The sequence below is a fragment of the Notolepis coatsorum genome, assembly GCF_963971535.1.
Source record: "Notolepis coatsorum genome assembly, chromosome: 14".
Taxonomy (NCBI): domain Eukaryota; kingdom Metazoa; phylum Chordata; class Actinopteri; order Aulopiformes; family Paralepididae; genus Notolepis; species Notolepis coatsorum.
This window is the reverse complement of record NC_140178.1, coordinates 31,867,708-31,886,971: the sequence shown is the minus strand read 5'-3', so window position 1 is coordinate 31,886,971 and position 19,264 is coordinate 31,867,708. Positions and strand designations below refer to the sequence as shown.

Below are 19,264 nucleotides of genomic sequence, written 5' to 3'. Positions count from 1 at the left end.
AGTGACCAAATGACCATTCAAGAAGAAGGCTGATTTGAACGGAAATTCCTGTTCTAACCATTTCAATTATGTTGTATTAAGCGGCTAACGTTGCGTGTTGTGTGATGTATCATGTAGCTAACGTTATCTGCACGTTAGCTAAATGGTCTCAACAGTTCGAAATAAATCATGAACAGTTAACGTGATTCTGGTCAGATCGCAGCCAACTTAACGTTAAGTCGTTACTTAGCAACGTATTTAGTTTCGGCAACGACTAACGTTATCTTTAAATGGGGGGCAAGCTAATTTAGCTAGCATTCTTGACCGTTACCTTAATCACCGTAACACTAATCCTGTCCTACGTATGTTATAATAAAACCCGGACGACTTACCCGTTTTGTGTTTTAAACAGCAATTTCTGACTTTGCATACAATGTATGACTTTACTACTAGTATTATTATTAGCTCAGGTATGTTTCTTTGATCGCCGAGCTGCTGAACATCCTTTCTAGGGGCGGGGTGTTTTTGACAGCTCTCTGCTGTGATTGGCTGAAAGTCCCGTGTCGATCACAATATGACGACCAACACATCTCTGCAGATAATATATCCGGCGCGTACTGATGACGCGGAGCACCGTTCAGGTCAAACTGTGAAAACATATCTCTTTCTTTGGGATCAAAAAACGGGTAACTATTGATTTCCGGTGACCGCATCAACACGAAAACGTGTACCATTTGATACATAACGCTTTGTTAAACAACTCCGTTTGCAATATTAGATACATTAACGAAGCCACGTTTGCACAGTTAGTCTCTCTCCTGATTCCTCGCACACCCACATTAGTCGCAGTGCTTGTCCCGCTGCTTCGCGGCCATCGCTACTAGCTACATGTCCAGGGAAGTGTGAGCTGCTGTTAATATCAGTCAGTTATTATAACGTTAGCTAGCCACACTTATTACTATATCTATTACTTCCCCGTGTCACAACGAGCTATATAGCGAACAGTTGGCGATCTAGCTTCACGCCCGATTGCCTGGTTGATTGAATGATGTTGACACAAACACGCAACATCGTCAATGAGCTAGCTAGCCTTTGTTAGCACGGGGGGGCTGCTGTCTATTTTACTAATTTTAACGTTTCAACTTCAGCTCGTTATCATCACGCATGGTGGCAATGTGCGCGAGGTTACAGTAACAAGTTGTTGTTTTTGTTTCTGCAGCGCCGCTATGAATATGAACTGGAGTAAGGGTGGTCCGAGTGGTAAGCGAGGGTTTGGGTTTGGGGGCTTTGCCCTTGGTGGCAGTGGTGCAGGGAAGAAGGAAGAGCCCCCCCAGCCGCCACCCAAATCATCTCACACCTCGTTTGGAGCTACAGGATCAGCTGGAGGGTTGTATGGGAAGAACCAGCAGCTCCCGTCTTTCTACAAGATTGGTACAAAAAGAGCCAATTTTGATGAAGAAAATGCGTGAGTACAGTACCTTCCTTTCAATGAATTGAAAATGGGGTACCCTGATGTAAACAAGACAAACGTCTTTCTCTGGTCTGCATCCCCTTAACCGTACTGTATTGTACCCATTTTGCAATCTGTTAAATAAAGTTTTCATTCATTCATTCATGTATTGCCCAGTTGAAGTGTATTCAGTTTAGGATTGTCAAAGTTTGTACATTTGAACGGGATGTTTTTCCACAACCCTTGGCCCACTGCACCTCATTTCCCTCTCCAGGTATTTTGAAGATGATGAAGAGGAGTCCAGCAGCAATAATATGGACCTGCCGTACATCCCGGCCGAGAATTCCCCCACACGGCAACAGTTTAAGTCTGGTGGCGGCGGCTCAGACAGCGAGGACGACCCTCTGGACGCGTTCATGGCAGAAGTCGAGGTGAGAGGGTATTCTCCCCCCCACCCCCCTCAGGCCTAAATCCTCTGTCCTCGCTTCACATAACACACTTCAGAAGAAATAGTTATTTTTCAAACTTGTCTTTTTCTGATTTAGAGCCAAGCAGCCAAAGACATGAGGAAACTAGAGGAGAAGGAGAAGGAGAAAAAGTCTGCCAAGTAAGACCTGCGCTTTCACATCTATCTATCTCTTTGTTTTTCTTTTCTTGTTTAGTATATGCTAAGCGGATTAATATGCAGATTATCCACAGTTGATTATGTCATATATTCTGTGCACAAATGTATTACCTCATGCTGTTTAGGTCATTGCAATAACAATTCACTGATGTAGAAAATTACTTTTTTTTCCTCTTTTCTTTAAAAAAATATATATCTGCAATTGGCTCATACGACAACATCTAGACATGTTTTCATTGGTTTAGTGAAGAGCACTTAGTTGTAGTGGGATGTGGGGGCACCTTGAGTGTTGAAACGAGCCGCAGGGAGTTTTTTGTTTCTCCGCTTGTCTTTCCAGGGGTATTCGCGATGACATTGAAGAGGAAGATGAACAAGTGAGTGATCCCTCCAACGTTCCTAAATCATTTACATCTCTTGATCGCAGATGTCTCCAGATCACCCCTTCCTGTTTAAACCCTCTCCCCCTCCCGCCCCCACCCCTCTCTCTCTTAACAAAATGTGGTTGCAGGTTCGCCCATGTTGCTCTTTTCAACATGGCGTTCTTTTCCCCCCAGTTGCATCTATTGTTAACGTTGTTGTTTTTACAAACGAGAGAAAAAGGAAAAGCATGCTCAATAGTTGGTACATATGATTATGTCAAAACGAGACTAGGCGAGCCGGACCCCGAGACTCGCGACATGTGTGTTCCGACAACGGGGAGTCGGGTCATCTAGTCACTCAGTAACCGACATTGGCCGTCGAGTTTCTGAGAAATTATTCCACTCTTCACTATAAGAACCGACAGCCTAGTCAGATATTTGAGTATGGGTGTTAGCTTGTGTACACTTCACAGAGCGAGCGAGCCGCCTCTGGGGTTTCACACGGTACACTGTACTCTCCGCAGGAAGCCTACTTCCGCTACATGGCGGAGAATCCCACAGCTGGGCTGACCCTGGAGGATGAGGATGATAACATAGATTATGATAGTGATGGGAACCCCATCGCCCCCACCACCAAGAAGATCATCTTGCCCTTGCCCCCCATCGACCACACAGAGGTAATACGCCACATCTTGTCATATTACTTTAGATTAGACTATTGCTACAGTGTACATGTGTTTAATTTATATTACATGTATATGTGCATATACATACCAATTATTTGCTTGTTCTATTCTCCATCCATCTATCATCCATAGCAACACTGTATATCACCGACACCCTGATGGGGGATCCCCTTTGAACTGCCCATCTGAGGTTTCTCCCCATGTTTCTTTCCCCTATTGTTAGGTTTTAGGGAGTCGTTCCTTATCTTCATTGGGGAAAGTCTGGGGGTGTTGCAAAATTGTGGATTTTATGGTGTTTTTTGTTGTGGATCTATTGTGATGTTTCTTCTTGATCTGTGAAGCCCATGGGGGCACTTTGTTGTTCGAGCTATATTACAAATACATTTTATCAGTATGGCCCTGAGGTGCAAAATCTGGCACTCAAGATTTGTATTTGTCACATGCACAGTTAAACAGACAGTTACATTGTACAATGAAAATCTTACTTTGCTAGTCCCCCCTTTCACACAGAATCACAAAATATAGACAAACTAGAATAAAAAAATATTAAGAGTTTAATGCTAATAAAGAATCTTAAAAAAGATCAAGTATAAAAATAAGACACGAGTGATATAGTAACAGTGTTGCACATTCAATTCACAGTAGTGGTAGAAAGGATGTAAAAAAAAATAATAATAATAACTGCGTTGTAAATATTGCAAATGGTAGTGGAGGTGACTGTGAAGTCACGGCAGCAGTCTAGTCAAGTCAAGTCAGTTTTATTTATATAGCACATTTCCAGGCAGTGGCAGCTGACACCAAAGTGCTTCACAAGCAAGTTGATAAAAACAAAATAGTGTGATGCAAGGTATAAGATTAATAAAAACATAGCAAAGCAATGAAGGCAACAAAAACAAAACAATATGGTGCAAGATATAAGATTAAAAACATAATAAAGCAATGAAAGCAATAAAAACTGGTAGGACACAGTAAAACAAAGAGGATAGAAGGGCCAGGGGTCTAGTGGTGATTAAGTAGGGGGGAAGGCCAAGGAGAACAGGTAGGTTTTCAAGAGTGATTTAAAAGCCTGCACGGTCTGGGCAGTCCGTACGCTGAGGGGGAGGCTGTTCCACAATCTAGGCGCTGCGGTGGAGAAAGCTCCGTCTCCCCTAGTCTTGAGTCTGGTTCTGGGTACCACCAATAGCAGCTGGTCAGCTGATCTGAGGGATCGTGGGGGGTGTGGCGGTGCAAGAGCTCAGACAGATAGGAGGGAGCCGTGCCATTTAATGATTTAAAAACATTTAGGGCTCATTTCAAATTGATCCTGAAGCTAACAGGCAGCCAGTGGAGCGAGGCCAAAACTGGGCTGATGTGTTCGTGTTTTCTTGTTTTGGTGAGGAGGCGCACGGCTGCGTTCTGCACCAGTTGTAGGCGGCGGAGGAGGGACTTGTCGATGCCCGTGTACAGAGCATTGCAGTAGTCGAGGCGAGTGGTGACAAAGGCATGTATCACCGTCTCTAGGTTACTTTGGGAGAGGTATGCCTTTGTCTTCGCCAGGAGTCTAAGGTGGTAAACGCTGTTTTTAACTACGGCGCTGACCTGTTTGTCGAATTTAAAATTTCTGTCGAAGATGACCCCGAGGTTCCTGACAGAGGTGGAGAGGTTTGGACCCAGGGGACCAAGTGCGTCAATGAGGGGGGACGGGGGGGCACTATTAAAAACAATGACCTCGGTTTTCCCTTCGTTCAATGTCAGGGAGTTTTCGTACAACCAGCACTTGATTTCTGCCAGGCAGTCAAGCAGTGGTTCTATTGACGTCTTCCCTTGGGTGGGCTTTAAGGGGAGGTAAACCTGCACGTCATCGGCGAAGCAATGGAATGAGATATTGTGTTTTGCCAAGATCTGGCCTAGGGGGAGTATGTATAGGAGGAAGAGAGTGGGACCCAATATCGAGCCTTGGGGCACCCCGCCGGTGAGGGGGGCCACAGAGGAAGTGAGGTCACCGAGTTGGACAGAGAAGGTCCTATTACTCAGGTAGGACCGGAACCAGTCTAAGACGGGGCCCCTAAGGCCTACGTAATGCTCGAGGCGAGCTATAAGGATGTGGTGATCTACCGTATCAAAGGCGGCTGAGAGGTCAAGGAGTAGTAGTAGGGATGAGTTTCCTGCATCAGCAGCTGAAATCAGGTCGCTTAAGACACGGAGGAGGGCCGTTTCAGTGCTGTGTCGTGGTTTAAAGCCAGATTGGAATTTATCATGGATGTTGTGTTCAAGGAATGATTGTAGCTGTATGTAGACTATGCGCTCTAGGATTTTTGATAAAATGGTAGTTGTGAGATGGGTCTAAAATTGGTGAAGACAGAGGGATCGAGGTTGGGCTTCTTTATCCGGGGCTGGACCACAGCATGCTTGAAGGCAGCCGGGACACATCCAGTACTGAGGCAGGTGTTTAGTAGGGGTAATAAATTAATAATGTGAGGAGGACAGGGTCAGGTACTTCCTTTAGGATGCGCGAGGGGAGTGCGTCTGAGGGGCAATTTGTTGGTCGCAGGTGTTTAATGGCATCGGAAAGGGAGGAGAGGGAGACCGGGGCAAACTGGTCAAAAACAGCAGGCAGTGGGTGGGCGGGGATTAGGGGGTGTGGGGGGGGCAAGGGGGAGAGAGATCTAAGGGCAGAGACTTTGCTGATGAAGAAGTGTTGGAAGCCTTCACATAGAGCTAATGAAGGTACGACAGAGAGGGTGGCACAGGGGTTGGTGAGGGAGTTTAGGACTTTGAACAGGGCCTGGGGTTTGTTTGAATTTGCTATGACTAAGTTGGAAATGTAAGCTGTTTTTGCAGTTTTGACAGCCGTTTGGTAGATGGACAGAGCGCTGTGTAGGATTTGGAGGGAGACATGCAACCTGTCCTTCCTCCACTTCCTCTCGGCACGTCTACATGCACATCTGAGAGTACGCGTGGATTCATTTAGCCAGGGTGTGGGGAGGGGTTTTATGCGTTTAGTTTTAAAAGGTGCTACAGTATTTAAAATATCTGTGCATGACTCGTTGAACATGGAGAGATAGTCATCGATATTTGGGACACTGTTTGCATTTAGGACACAAATTGGGGAGCTGGAGAAGGCTTCAGAAAAGTGGGCAGCAGTGTCAGAGGTAAATGTGCGGGATTTTTTTGTAGGTACATGAGGGGAAATAGCAGAGCAGGGTATTTTAATGGAGAAAACAATAGGTGAGTGGTCAGAAAAATCAGCAGCACATAGTCAAATGACAGAACGAGATCAAGTGTGTGTCCTTTTTCATGCGTTGGTGCTGTGACAGATTGGGTGAGGTTGAGAGAGTCAATGAGATTTAGGAAATCTCGCGACAGGCGATGTGATTCGCAACACACATGGATATTAAAATCGCTGCATAGGAGAATGTGATCGTATCTAACCATCAGTCCGGAGAGGAAGTCCATGAAGTCATTTAAAAAGTCCTTGTTGTATTTAGGCGGGCGGTATATGATGGCGCAGAACACGACGGATTACAAGTTTAGTTCAAAAGATTGAACTTCGAAACTAGCGTACTTCGCTGCCGGCTGTGAGAGGCGGCAGTGGAACGTGGATTTGAACACCGAGACTATTCCACCCCCTCTGCCCGAGGGGCGAGGGGTGTTGAAGAAAGTGCATTCGGCGGGGAGAAGTTCGGAGAGCGGCAGTAGCTCGCCAACTTGGAGCCAGTCTAGTGTCTGTAGCGGTCACAGTTCAGTCAGTCGGTGATGCTCCACAACAGCATAGCCGTTGTGACGTCATCATTGGAATGTTCCGCTCTCAAAGTTCTAATTTTATATGCGAGATAGACTGTGCACCTTTTTAAAAGGTTAAATGATCAATGTTCTATTTAATGTCAAAAAGTTTGGCCACTGCTGTAGATTAGATTGACACCATCTCAAACCCGCCCTCTTCTCTTGATTCTTGATCCTCCATTCACAACTGTCGCCTCTTCCGATGTTTAAAGTGATTTGTGTTGCTCTTCACAGATCGATTATCCACCCTTTGTGAAGAACTTCTACAATGAGCACGAAGAGCTCAACGGCCTGACGGCATCTCAAGCCTTCGACTTGAGACACAAACTCAACCTGCGGGTAAGTCCCCCAGGATCCATATTCAACAAAACTGACCTAGGATCGGTGACCAGGAACACTTGCTTTCATGAGTTTATTCAACACAAGACCGAAGCTGATTCTAGATCTGTGCTCCCACTGCCGGAGGCCTTGTGAATGTGGACATATGCGCACACTTGATAAGTAAAGCTTCTTCACTGTAATCATGAACGCTATACAGTACAGACTCTTTGGCAGCATACACAGAGCTATAGACTGCATATCAATCCCAGTCCCTCCCTCACTGGAGTAGGCTCCTGATGGTAGTCCTAAAAAGAAAAATGAGAATGTGTCCTTGGTTGAGGAACGTACAGATCAGAGCTGAATGAACTCATTCATTGTGAAGACTATTCCCTTTCAACTTAATCAAGTGCCAAAATAAAAAGAATTAAATAAATACATACTATATATATATATATATATATATATATATATATATATATATAGAAGAGAGCGATGAGGGAGAGACGTGGAGCCACCGAAGGTTGCAGATGACCGGAGAGAGCAGGCGGGTCTTTTTTTTAGTCCTGCCTCGTCCCCCTCCGACTTGTTGAGTCATTCTCCCCTCTCGTCCTAATCATGTGACCAGTTCTCGCTCTTTTATTGACCCGATCCCAGTTAAAATGAATATACAATGACTTCTATTCTGTCCATATGTCTTAAATGAACACGTCGCTTACGACCAGCAGGACCTCCGTTCAAATGTCATCCTACAGGCAACAGCCATATAGTCGGTGGCGGTCCAGTGTTGTCACCTCTAAGTCATCTCAAGCGATACAATGACTCGCAAACACAACCTGTAGTGATGGATTCGAGTCGGGGCGATGTGCTCCATCTTCAGACCGTCACCCTGTGAGATTGCCAGTAGCTGATGCTATCGCCCACGTTTCTCCTCTCTCTATCACATCATACCCTACACATGTTAATAGTCAGTATCGATGTGAGTGTGACGCTACAAGCATCTGTTGTCGACATCTTACACATCGCATTTGGTAGATAAAATGATAATCGACAATCGGATAACTATCACACACTGTATAGAAAGGTACTGTCTTGAAAACCTCTAATTCTATGCTACTGTGAAGTGGCTGAACAACCAACTTTGTCAACATGCCTGTTTCTCAGAGTGCAGCTGCAATGCTTTGCTGTGTCCTCTCCCCCGCCGCTTTATCATTGTACTCCGGGTTTCTTGGAGTGTATAAAAGAGTAGCCTTTAGTTTTCAACCTCATAAATTAGCAGACCGTTGTCAACAGCAGGTCGCCAAGCGGTGCAATTTATTAGCTGGAAATGCTTTTTCTTTGATAAAAAATATATCGCCATTCATATTTTTGTTGAAATAATATACTATAAAAACAAGTGGATATGCCAAACTATTCCAATTTTTTTTTATACAAATTCATTTTTTTGATCCACTTTAAAAAAAGAAATTCTCCCATCCCAATTTTAGCAGTGCCAATTCTCCCCTCCCCTGTCCTGATCGTTACTCGCATGTGCCCCCCACTGGCCGGTCGTAGGGAGGATAGAAGCCCATCACATGTCCCCTCCGATACATGTGGAGGCAGCCAGTCACATCTTTTCACCTGCCAGCGCGGACTCTCATTGGCGAGGAGTAACGTGTAGGAGGCTCACACTGCCCCCGCCATTTTCCTTTCTTTGCTGTGCAGGCGCCCCAACCGACCTGTAGGAGTCGCTGTTCACAACGACCAGACTACCACCCATCGACTTCCCTCCCGCTAACTCTGCCAATTGAGTCAGTATGACGGCCGCTGACAGCCGGATTTGATACCGGCGTCTCTTGCGTTGGTGACGAGCGCAATGTCTGCTGCGCCGCCCAGCCGCCCAATTATTATTTTTTTTACACTGTATCTGTGTGTCACAGTATTGGGGGAAAATCGACTCCATTCCTATTTTACAGCAAGTGCACGCAAGGCACACAACCAGTTCAACAATGAAAGAGGAACTCGCCTATAATATTTGTCAGTATTTATTTTTCTAAAAGATTCGCCTGTAATGTCAGCCACTGCAAATAAAGGAAAGAAATAACTACTGGTAAGTTAATAACTTATTAGGTCCTGAATAGGCTACAACGCGGCAAAGAAAGTTGGGTCGCATCAGTGCCACTAGTGGAAAAGTTGCACATGAATTCTTATTGTTATGGTATCATCATCAGTCTTCAACTCTCCTTTATCTCCTTCTGTCGCATGTCTAGGTATCTGGTGCCGCCCCTCCTAAACCTTCCGCCAGCTTTGCCCACTTTGGGTTTGATGAGCAGCTGATGCACACGATCCGCAAATCAGAGTACACTCAGCCCACACCTATCCAGTGCCAGGTAACAGTTCAAATCAGAGTACACTCAGCCCACACCTATCCAGTGCCAGGTAACAGTTCAAATCAGAGTACACTCAGCCCACACCTATCCAGTGCCAGGTAACAGTTCAAATCAGAGTACACTCAGCCCACACCTATCCAGTGCCAGGTAACAGTTCAAATCAGAGTACACTCAGCCCACACCTATCCAGTGCCAGGTAACAGTTCAAATCAGAGTACACTCAGCCCACACCTATCCAGTGCCAGGTAACAGTTCAGATCAGAGTACACTCAGCCCACACCTATCCAGTGCCAGGTCTTCTTTTATATATATATCATAAATTGTGATGTACAATTTTTGGGGTGTAAAGTAATGATAAAGTAAATATAAGCAATGTATTTTCTCAACTATTAAAATTGCCATTTTCATTTTGACACTTCTTATTACCCTGCAGTCCAATAAGACCGGCCTAATGTGTTCTTTTCCATACGTGAGCCGATCATATACTGTGTATACTTAAAAAAAAATTTAATTAAAAATCATTTTCAGCCCACAGCCCACTCTGTACCATTAAAATATATACTAATTCTTAACATCTGGGATGCAGGGAGTTCCCATAGCCCTGTCCGGACGGGACATGATTGGCATCGCCAAGACGGGTAGCGGGAAGACGGCAGCTTTCATCTGGCCCATGCTAGTTCACATCATGGACCAGAAGGAACTGGAGGCCGGAGAGGGCCCCATCGCCATCATAGTGTGTCCCACCAGGGAGCTTTGTCAGCAGGTAAGAGAGGGGGGGGGCTCGCAATACCAAAAATAAGATAATGATGTTGAGAAAGAACTGGCTTTTATTTTGAAAGAGTTACTAAAGAGTGGCACAATAAACGCTGTACAGATCCATACGGAGTGCAAGCGCTTTGGGAAGGCGTACTCCCTGCGCTCCGTGGCGGTGTACGGAGGAGGCAGCATGTGGGAGCAGGCCAAGGCGCTTCAGGAGGGAGCGGAGATTGTGGTGTGCACCCCGGTAAGCAGTCCAGCTTCATTATGTACTTAATGTTCTATAACATAACCTCCCAGAAGAGGAACTTTTGAAGCAAATGTCACTTTACCAATCTGTGTGTGTGTGTCGTTCACACACAGGGTCGTCTGATTGACCACGTGAAGAAGAAATCCACGTCCCTGCAGAGAGTGACCTACCTGGTGTTTGACGAGGCCGATCGCATGTTCGATATGGGCTTCGGTGGGTTGCCGTTTCTGAATGCTCTGCGTTTGGAAATATTCTAAACTTGACTCGGCTTTTAAATCTATTGCCGCGTTGTGACTTTTCTTTCTCAGAATACCAAGTGAGGTCTGTCGCCAGCCATGTCCGTCCAGACAGACAGAGTAAGTGGCCGTCCCTGGTTGTTTTTGTTTTATATACACACATTTGTTACACGTGTGTGTTTTGTTTCGGAGAGTAGCTGGGGATGATAAGCGATTCCTCTGAATGTAAACACGACTTGTCTTTGCAGCCCTTCTGTTCAGTGCCACCTTCCGTAAGAAGATAGAAAGGCTGGCCAGAGACATCCTGACAGATCCCATCCGCGTGGTGCAGGGAGACATCGGAGAGGTACAAGGCCTCGCTCGTTAACAACCTCTGCAAATGTCCTCGCCCATAATCAACTCTTCCTTTTCAACTGTTAAGTGCAGAGAGCCAGACAGAGGGTGACCTTTTCCTTCCTTCACCCCCCCACCCCCTCCTCTTTCTCTTCCTCCAGGCCAACGAGGACGTGACCCAGCTGGTGGAGCTGATGCCCACCGTGGGGGACAAGTGGGCGTGGCTGACCCGGCGCCTGGTGGAGTTCACCTCCTCGGGGTCCGTCCTCATCTTCGTCACCAAGAAGGCCAACAGCGAGGAGCTGGCGGCCAACCTGACCCAGGAGGGACACAGCCTGGGCCTTCTGCACGGAGACATGGACCAGAGCGAGAGGAACAAGGTCATCGCTGACTTCAAGAAGAAGAACCTGCCCGTTCTGGTGGCTACCGACGTTGCGGGTGAGTGATGGGGATGTGGGAGGGAAGTACTGAGCGAAGTGCCCCCCCCCCCCCCAACCCTTGTTCTTGGAAAACCCCTATAGACCACTGCACTTCCGCGTTAGATTGAGCTCGTGGAGAGAGAGCAGGGGGAGAAAATTAATGAATGTGGATGAGAGCCTTGACATAGGGAGTGGTAGTCTGACGGTACTTTAGTTTCCCGCGTGGTCCACCCGTATAGGGATTTAGCATTAGGAAAATGGATTATCGGCTATTGTAACAATTATGCCTCATGAACATTGGCAAGCTTTCCATTTTTGCACAAAATGAGTTCCCTTCTATCACTAACATTATTGTTTTTGGTTGAAATAAAGGTAGTTATAAGGTTTTTAATTTGTCGTTAAAAAGGAACTACACTTACCAGTAGAACGCCTGTCGTTCAGTGCTGTCGGCGTCAGCAGCACCAGAGTGAAGTGTAGTTCCTCAGTGAACGAAAACATAAACGTTGTTATTTTGCTACATTTATGATTAATTGCGAATTCTTTCATGTTGAGCTATAGATTGTGGATGAATACAAACAGAAAGGTACACCATGCCAATGTTCATGCTTTATTTGTTTTAAACAAGACGATTTAGAAATGGGTCCATTGGAAATACATGGCGATTTCAAGAGGGGTGGACCGCACGGGAAACAGCAATGACGTAACCACTATCCCTCCCTATTAAGTGCATGCGCAGATTGATAAACTTAGATCTCTGGACAATCCAGAGAGACTCCCTGGGCGACCTGCAGAGTTTGGGGAGTAGGTGTGACTTGGGATTGGTCTCTCCGTGTTCAGGAGACTCGGGTGTATAAAATCTGTAGCCGTAGCTACGACCACTTAATGTCGAGGCTCTCATCCACATTCATTCATTTTCTCCCCCCACTCGCTCTCCCAAGATTTCAGAATACCGGAAGTGTTGCGGTGGTCTATGCTAGATAATTGTAGTCACACTTCCTATTCTACCATTATTGGTTGTGCAAAAAGAAAAAATGAGAAATTAGGAGAGAACGTAGTCCAAATATCATGATAGAAGTGTCCAAATGTTGGCCATTGTGAACTACAAGAGTTACTGGAACTGCTACTGGGAATGAAACTGGGAGAAAACTGAGCACTTTGAAATGGATCCTACACGGATGCTGTACACTACATGTTGAGCATCGTTTTCCGTGCTAGATAGCAGTTGCTTAGCGCTCGGATAGAGCAGAACGTTGAGTGAAACTGCGCTCTTGATGAGCATTCTCTCTGTAAGCACACCCTTTAAGAAGTTCCTATTCTCTCCCACAGCTAACAAACCTTCATGGGAAACACTGCTTTACAATTTATCTACTGTATTTGTCTGCCCATGGGATAACTCTGTTTGATATACAATAATGCTGTATATTTATTCTTACTGTGTATATATCTATCCACATCTATCATAATCATTTTACATATCTGTAGATACTATATCTGTATCTATACATATCCCAGGGATGTGATTTTTCCGTTTTTAACCGGATTTCCGTTTTTACTGACCTAAAATCATGATAAAAAAATATTCATAAAAAAAGAAATGTACCGGTACATACTTTTTTTATTTATTTTTTTGTTTAAGTAATATATTTTGATTATTTTCCCACCTGGTCTAAGTGAAACGCGAAAGCAACATTTATCAGACCTGCTATTCTTGCATAACAGATTTTCACTGGCTATCGATAATGTTAGCAGTTTTGTTGAGTGGCGCGAGATGCTGTAAAGACGTCAACACACTAGGAAACACACTAACACTGCATTGCTTTTGTAAAACTAACCAACCAGGGAAGGTTACTTGCAAGCAGTGCCGCAGTCTGCCACTCACACTACTCAAGGGAGAGCAAGCATTGTCCAGTTAATGTGAAGCTCTGTAGAAACATCAAACTCTCAAGCATGAGGTACAGAAGCCAACCTAGACATAACCAAGAAGCTGAGATGGAGAAATGTCACCACCTTCATTCTCAAAATCGACCTGAAAGCAAAAGATAAGCAAAAGAGTCCATTAGTCCAACTGCAGCCCTTCGCAGTAGGCAAGACTTCGAGAGGAGGCAGTTACAGGTGTTGCACAATCTGGTTGCAAAGAAAAAAAGATAAGGTCCTAACGTTAGTGTTTGAGCCAGGATGACTTGGGAGGGGTCAAGATGACCCCCTTCAAATTTTTTAGGGGGACACTGATATATTTGATTCATTTTCTTTGTCCCTTTTTTCTCCCACCTTCCTCTTCCCTGTGAACAGTTCAATATATACAAATAAAATGTGTTCATTCATTCAAATGGAGTGTTTATAAAAAAAAAAAAATATCGTTTAGAAAATGTTCAGGTTCTTTTTCTTAAGGCGCAATCACATCCCTGATATCCCTTACCTACTCTTACTAGTTACGCTGCTGGCCAGTTATGACTACGACCATACTGTCTTTATACCACTCGTACATATTGGTATTACAACTCTGTACATACATCTGATTAGCAGCACTACACTCAGTAGTACTAATTTATATATTTTATAACCAGTTTAGTCACCTGTACATTGTATATTACTTGTTGCACTTTACCATTACATTTGCACTCTGGTTGGATGCCAAACCTATTTTTGTTGTACTGTACTTGTGCTGTATTATGACAATACATTTGAATCTAATCTAATCTATTCTCATTTCATCTCAGCCCGTGGACTGGATATCCCATCGATCCGTACAGTGGTGAATTATGACGTGGCCCGTGACATTGACACGCACACACACAGGATCGGCCGAACGGGTCGTGCTGGAGAAAAGGGAGTGGCTTACACCCTCCTCACCAATAAAGACACATCATTCGCTGGTGACCTTGTCCGGAACCTGGAGGGAGCCAATCAGAGCGTTTCCAAAGAACTGATGGACTTAGCCATGCAGGTGAATTAAATGAGGAAAAGGCCCAGAGATTATTCCAAATTCCTTTTTAACTGGGTGGTAAATTTCTTAACTCTATTAATCTAATGTTGTTCCCAGAATCCCTGGTTCAGGAAATCCCGCTTCAAGAGCGGTAAGGGGAAGAAGATGAACATCGGAGGAGGCGGTCTGGGCTACAAGGAGCGACCTGGCCTGGGGGCTGAATCTGTAAGTTTAAAAACCTATAAATCTGTCGGACTAAGTAGCCTTGTGTTCCATAGACGGAGTTGAGTAATGTGTAAATATGAGACAATTCAAACTGAATTATAAGGAAATTATGTTCACAAGGTACAGGGAGGTACAGGGATTTGACATTCACGGGTGTTTACATTTTTTTTTATTTCATGTTTTACATGTATAATTTTTGTTTTTTGTTTTGCATATATATATATATTTGTTTTGTAAGGTTTTAAATTAGTACACTCATTTGAGTAGTGGAAAAGGGGTAGGATTAAATAAGTGTATACTTCTTCCTACTCCTTTTTGTAAATTGAGTTATGTTTTGCATTTATTTATTTATTTATTTTCATTTAATTTCTTGATCAATGATTTGTTTTAATTTTATATTGTTTGTGTTTATTTACATGTTTGAAATAAAGATATAAAATTAAAATAAATGTCACTACGATTCATGTTTCATTGCTAGGAGCGCGGCGGGTTGTCTGCCTGCAGCAGCTTTGAGAGCTACGGCAAAGTGCCCGGCGGGGCGATGGGAGACCGCATGTCCGCCATGAAACAAGCCTTCCAGGTAGCCTTTCCTCTTTCCGCTGAGTCATCTTTCTTCACCTCTTGTTTGTTAGTTTACTTAATGGTCTCTTCCTCTCGGTCTGTCCTCGTTCCCAGGCACAGTACAAGAACCACTTTGTGGCAGCGTCTGGCATGCCTCCTAAGCTCAACCCCAAGTCCAGCAGTTCGTCGGGCTGGACCAGCGCCGGCAGTCTGAGCTCGGTGCCCACAGAGGCCGCCGAGGCCCCCGACCGGTCCCGGGCTGCTCCTGCGCCCATGGCCCCTCCCCCAGCTCTCGGTCTAGGAACCAAGATGGCCGGTTTCACCAGCGCCGGTTCCCTCAGCTCGTTGCCCAACAGGGACGGTGGTTCACAACCTAGCTACCCGCCGGCTGCCCCGCCCTCGCCCAGAGACAGCTCCCGGGACCGGCACGGGGAAGACAGAGGGCGCCACGGAGATGGTCACCATCGTCATAGCGACAGGAGCGATCGGCACAGCGGTGGAGACAGGGACCGCCATGGGGACCGGGATCGCCATGGAGACAGGGATCGGCACGGCGACAGGGATCGGCACGGCGGCCGCCACGGCGACAGTCGCAACGGAGACGGCAGCAGGAGAGACAGGGACAGAGACGACTGGAGGAGCGAGAGGGAAGGCGGAGACAGGGAGGGGAGGGGTGAGAGGGATGGGGGAGACAGGGAGGGGAGGGGTGAGAGGGATGGGGGAGACAGAGAGGCGAGGGGTGAGAGGGATGGTGGAGACAGAGAGGGGAGGGGTGAGAGGGATGGTGGAGACAGGGAGGGGAGGGGTGAGAGGGATGGTGGAGACAGGGAGGGGAGGGGTGAGAGGGATGGGGGAGACAGAGAGGGCAGGGGTGAGAGGGATGGGGGAGACAGAGAGGGGAGGGGTGAGAGGGATGGGGGAGAAAGAGAGGGGAGGGGTGAGAAGGATGGGGGAGACCGAGAGGGGAGGGGTGAGAGGGATGGGGGAGACAGAGAGGGGAGGGATGGGGGAGACCGAGAGGGGAGGGGCGAGAGGGATGGGGGAGACAGAGGGGGCAGGGATGGGGGAGACCGAGAGGGGAGGGGCGTTAGGGATGGGGGAGACAGAGAGGGGAGGGCCGAGAGGGATGGGGGAGACCGAGAGGGGAGGGGCGTTAGGGATGGGGGAGAAAGAGAGGGGAGGGGTGAGAGGGATGGGGGAGACAGAGAGGGGAGGGGTGAGAGGGATGGGGGAGACAGAGAGGGGAGGGGTGAGAGGGGAGGGGCAGACAGAGAGGGGAGGGGCGAGAGGGATGGGGGAGACAGAGAGGGGAGGGCCGAGAGGGATGGGGGAGACAGAGAGGGGAGGGCCGAGAGGGATGGGGGAGACAGAGAGGTGAGGGGTGAGAGGGGAGGGGCAGACAGAGAGGGGAGGGGCGAGAGTGATGGGGGAGACAGAGAGGGGAGGGGTGAGAGGGATGGGGGAGACAGAGAGGGGAGGGGCGAGAGGGGAGGGGCAGACAGAGAGGGGAGGGGCGAGAGGGATGGGGGAGACAGAGAGGGGAGGGCCGAGAGGGATGGGGGAGACAGAGAGGGGAGGAGTGAGAGGGAAGGGGGAGACAGAGAGGGGAGGGGCGAGAGGGATGGGGGAGACAGAGAGGGGAGGGGTGAGAGGGAAGGGGGAGACAGAGAGGGGAGGGGCGAGAGGGATGGGGGAGAGGGGAGGGGTGAGAGGGATGGGGGAGACAGAGAGGGGAGGGGCGAGAGGGATGGGGGAGACCGAGAGGGGAGGGGTGAGAGGGATGGGGGTGGAGGGCGGAGATCTGATAAAGATGACGACAGCTTCGCTGTCCCTGATCCACCCAAGCGTAAAAAGAGTAGGTGGGACAACTAAACACAACAGCAAAACATCTGGAACCAATCCAACCGCTCCTTCATGGGTGTCTGATGTGTAGACGGACAGACAGCAGGGCCTATCAGAGGAGGCTGACACAAGCACAGGAGTTGACAGGAGTATTCTGTCAACCTTTTCAAATGAAAGGGAAAGATCTGCCATGAGGAGTTTACGACTGTGACCTCCACTCAACCTCCACTCAGTGGTAGGCCCGTGCATGCAGCTCCCAAGACCGCCACTGTACATATACCATCAAGACTGTTTGAACCGGGCTTCAAGTCCAATTATTACTGTAAACAAGTCAATAGAATCGAGCAATAGAGCCGTAAATTCATTCTGCCAGGAAGCACTCAAAAATTAAGATTTGTGTTGGCTGTTGTCTTGTCCTTTCTCACTGAGCTCCCTCTACATTTTGAGCTTATAGAATTGTCCCTGAATCAACCCTTGCAGTGTGTTTTGTCAATCTTCAATGCTAATATTAGTTTGACAAAATGTTATTTTTTTTTGGAAAGTGTTCAGCGGTGATGGTATTTACATGTCATAAAAATTGTGGTATTTTTTTGTGTCTTGTATTCGAGTTTTAGTGAAGTGCCTTTCCTTGGCATTCAGTGTTTTTATGCTTTTGAAATAGATGTCGAGATGCATTTGTTTGTACTAGAAGGACATTTTCAATTCTTCATTCACAAATGGATGATGTCAAGTTTGGATTAAAAAAAGGCTTTGTCAGGTTTCCTTTGTCATCTACTTTTTGTCTCTTATCTGTTATCTTAAGAAGTCCCTTAATCTATTTTCCCAACTAAAACATCTGTGCAGCCAGTAGAACTGAACTTTAGCTCAGTTGGTTCTTTCAGTGCACTCGTATGAAACGGGTATTTGGGTTTGTCCTTTATTACCAAATAAACCTGGTACAATATTCTCATGTTTTGTGATTATTTACTCCAGTTTTTACTTTTTTACAAATAATAATAATGGATTGGATTTATATAGCGCTCTTCTCTGACTGACTGTTGCTCTGACTCAGAGCGCTTCACAGAGTCCATTATTCGTTCATACACAGTCATACCGGTGGTGGTAAGCTACAATTGCAGCCAGAGCTGCCCTGAGGCAGACTCACGGAAGCGTGGCGAATAATCAACGCCTACGGCCCCTCCGACCACCACCAACATTCATTCACATGCATACACATTCATACGAGGCAAGTAGGTTAAGTGTCTTGCCCAAGGACACAACGGCAATGGGATGGACATGGGCTTGAGCGGGATTCGAACCACCAACCCTTCGATCATTGGACGCCCCGCTCTACCCCTGAACCACACCTTGTAGTTAGACAAATATGAGCACAGAAAATAAATGAGAAAAGTATGGTCTGTGAAAGTAAAAATGCCCATCCCTACTTTCAAACCCATTTTCTAGATAGCATGAATTTAGCAAATGTTTACATTATATCTGGGAGCATTTTTTTTTTACTTGCGAGTCGTTAGCTTTATACTAGCATGGATTTCGAACCATGCAATTGTACATATTTTATGTACATTTGCATGTAGGATACCGGGCATACACAAAGTCACAAATAACTAGCTTGGATGTCTTGGATTCCTGAGTGTACAAGTTGAGACTCATGTGGGAGAAACCATCTGGCTGTCAGCCTAGCCTTCACTATCTACCTGGCAGGTGAAATTACAGTATGATCCTGGCCATACCCCTCTATGGTACGTTTTTTTTTCTCATCCTGTGAATCGACCCCCCCCCCCCCCCCGTCTCATACAAGAGCACCATCCCCCACATTCACAACCGCCGTCCCTACCAGTGTGAAGAAGGGAGAATCTGAACATCTGTTTTTTATTACCACATTGTGGTGGGTCACCCTTGAGTAAACACGCACACTTCTGGAACCCACACACGCGATTTATTACGACAACAAAATGAATGACTTGTCCACATTTCGCCTTTCATCTAATTGCATTATATACACCGAGAAGGCCTACATGATGCTGTATGACTGCTGATTAATAGGGGGGTGGTGATGCTGCTGCTCATTCAAATGCTCGGCAACACCTTCATGACCTGCATTGCACACCACAACATGGACCCATTACCCGAACGCCCATGTTCTCAGATTTGTACAGTATGTACTGCTGCTA

At 46.4% G+C, this 19,264-nt stretch overlaps 2 protein-coding genes across 4 annotated transcripts in view; one reads left to right on the top strand and one right to left on the bottom strand.

Annotated features, from left to right (window-relative positions):
- The window catches only part of strada (STE20 related adaptor alpha), a 30,052-nt gene extending 29,547 nt beyond the window's left edge, over positions 1-505 (bottom strand). For 2 of the 3 annotated variants that reach the window (XM_084328199.1, XM_084328200.1), the window contains exon 1: positions 372-505. The gene's annotated coding sequence lies outside the window, so the exon portion shown is untranslated. The remainder of the gene's footprint in view (positions 1-371) is intronic. The other variant, XM_084328201.1, reaches the window with a different exon arrangement.
- Positions 506-596: 91 nt separating this feature from the next.
- ddx42 (DEAD (Asp-Glu-Ala-Asp) box helicase 42) lies at positions 597-17,852 on the top strand. The gene is made up of 19 exons (XM_084328212.1): positions 597-665; positions 1,199-1,444; positions 1,704-1,860; positions 1,975-2,036; positions 2,392-2,428; positions 2,938-3,090; positions 7,096-7,200; positions 9,429-9,548; positions 10,135-10,311; positions 10,423-10,551; positions 10,668-10,767; positions 10,863-10,910; positions 11,039-11,136; positions 11,285-11,561; positions 14,260-14,486; positions 14,583-14,690; positions 15,169-15,270; positions 15,366-15,924; positions 17,044-17,852. Exons 2-19 carry the CDS (start codon positions 1,206-1,208, stop codon positions 17,121-17,123), a joined length of 2,778 nt encoding a protein of 925 aa, XP_084184338.1. The 5' UTR covers positions 597-665; positions 1,199-1,205; the 3' UTR covers positions 17,124-17,852.
- Positions 17,853-19,264: the final 1,412 nt, after the last annotated feature.

What these genes read in the sequence shown, in the direction of transcription:
- ddx42 (XM_084328212.1), top strand. Translation starts at nt 1,206, where the DNA reads ATGAATATGAACTGGAGTAAGGGTGGTCCGAGTGGTAAGCGAGGGTTT. An exon ending in TGCAGGGAGACATCGGAGAG is followed by an intron (nt 11,137 to 11,284) that starts GTACAAGGCCTC and finishes CTCTTCCTCCAG; the next exon opens with GCCAACGAGGACGTGACCCA. An exon ending in CGGAGACAGGGAGGGGAGGG is followed by an intron (nt 15,925 to 17,043) that starts GTGAGAGGGATG and finishes ATGGGGGTGGAG; the next exon opens with GGCGGAGATCTGATAAAGAT.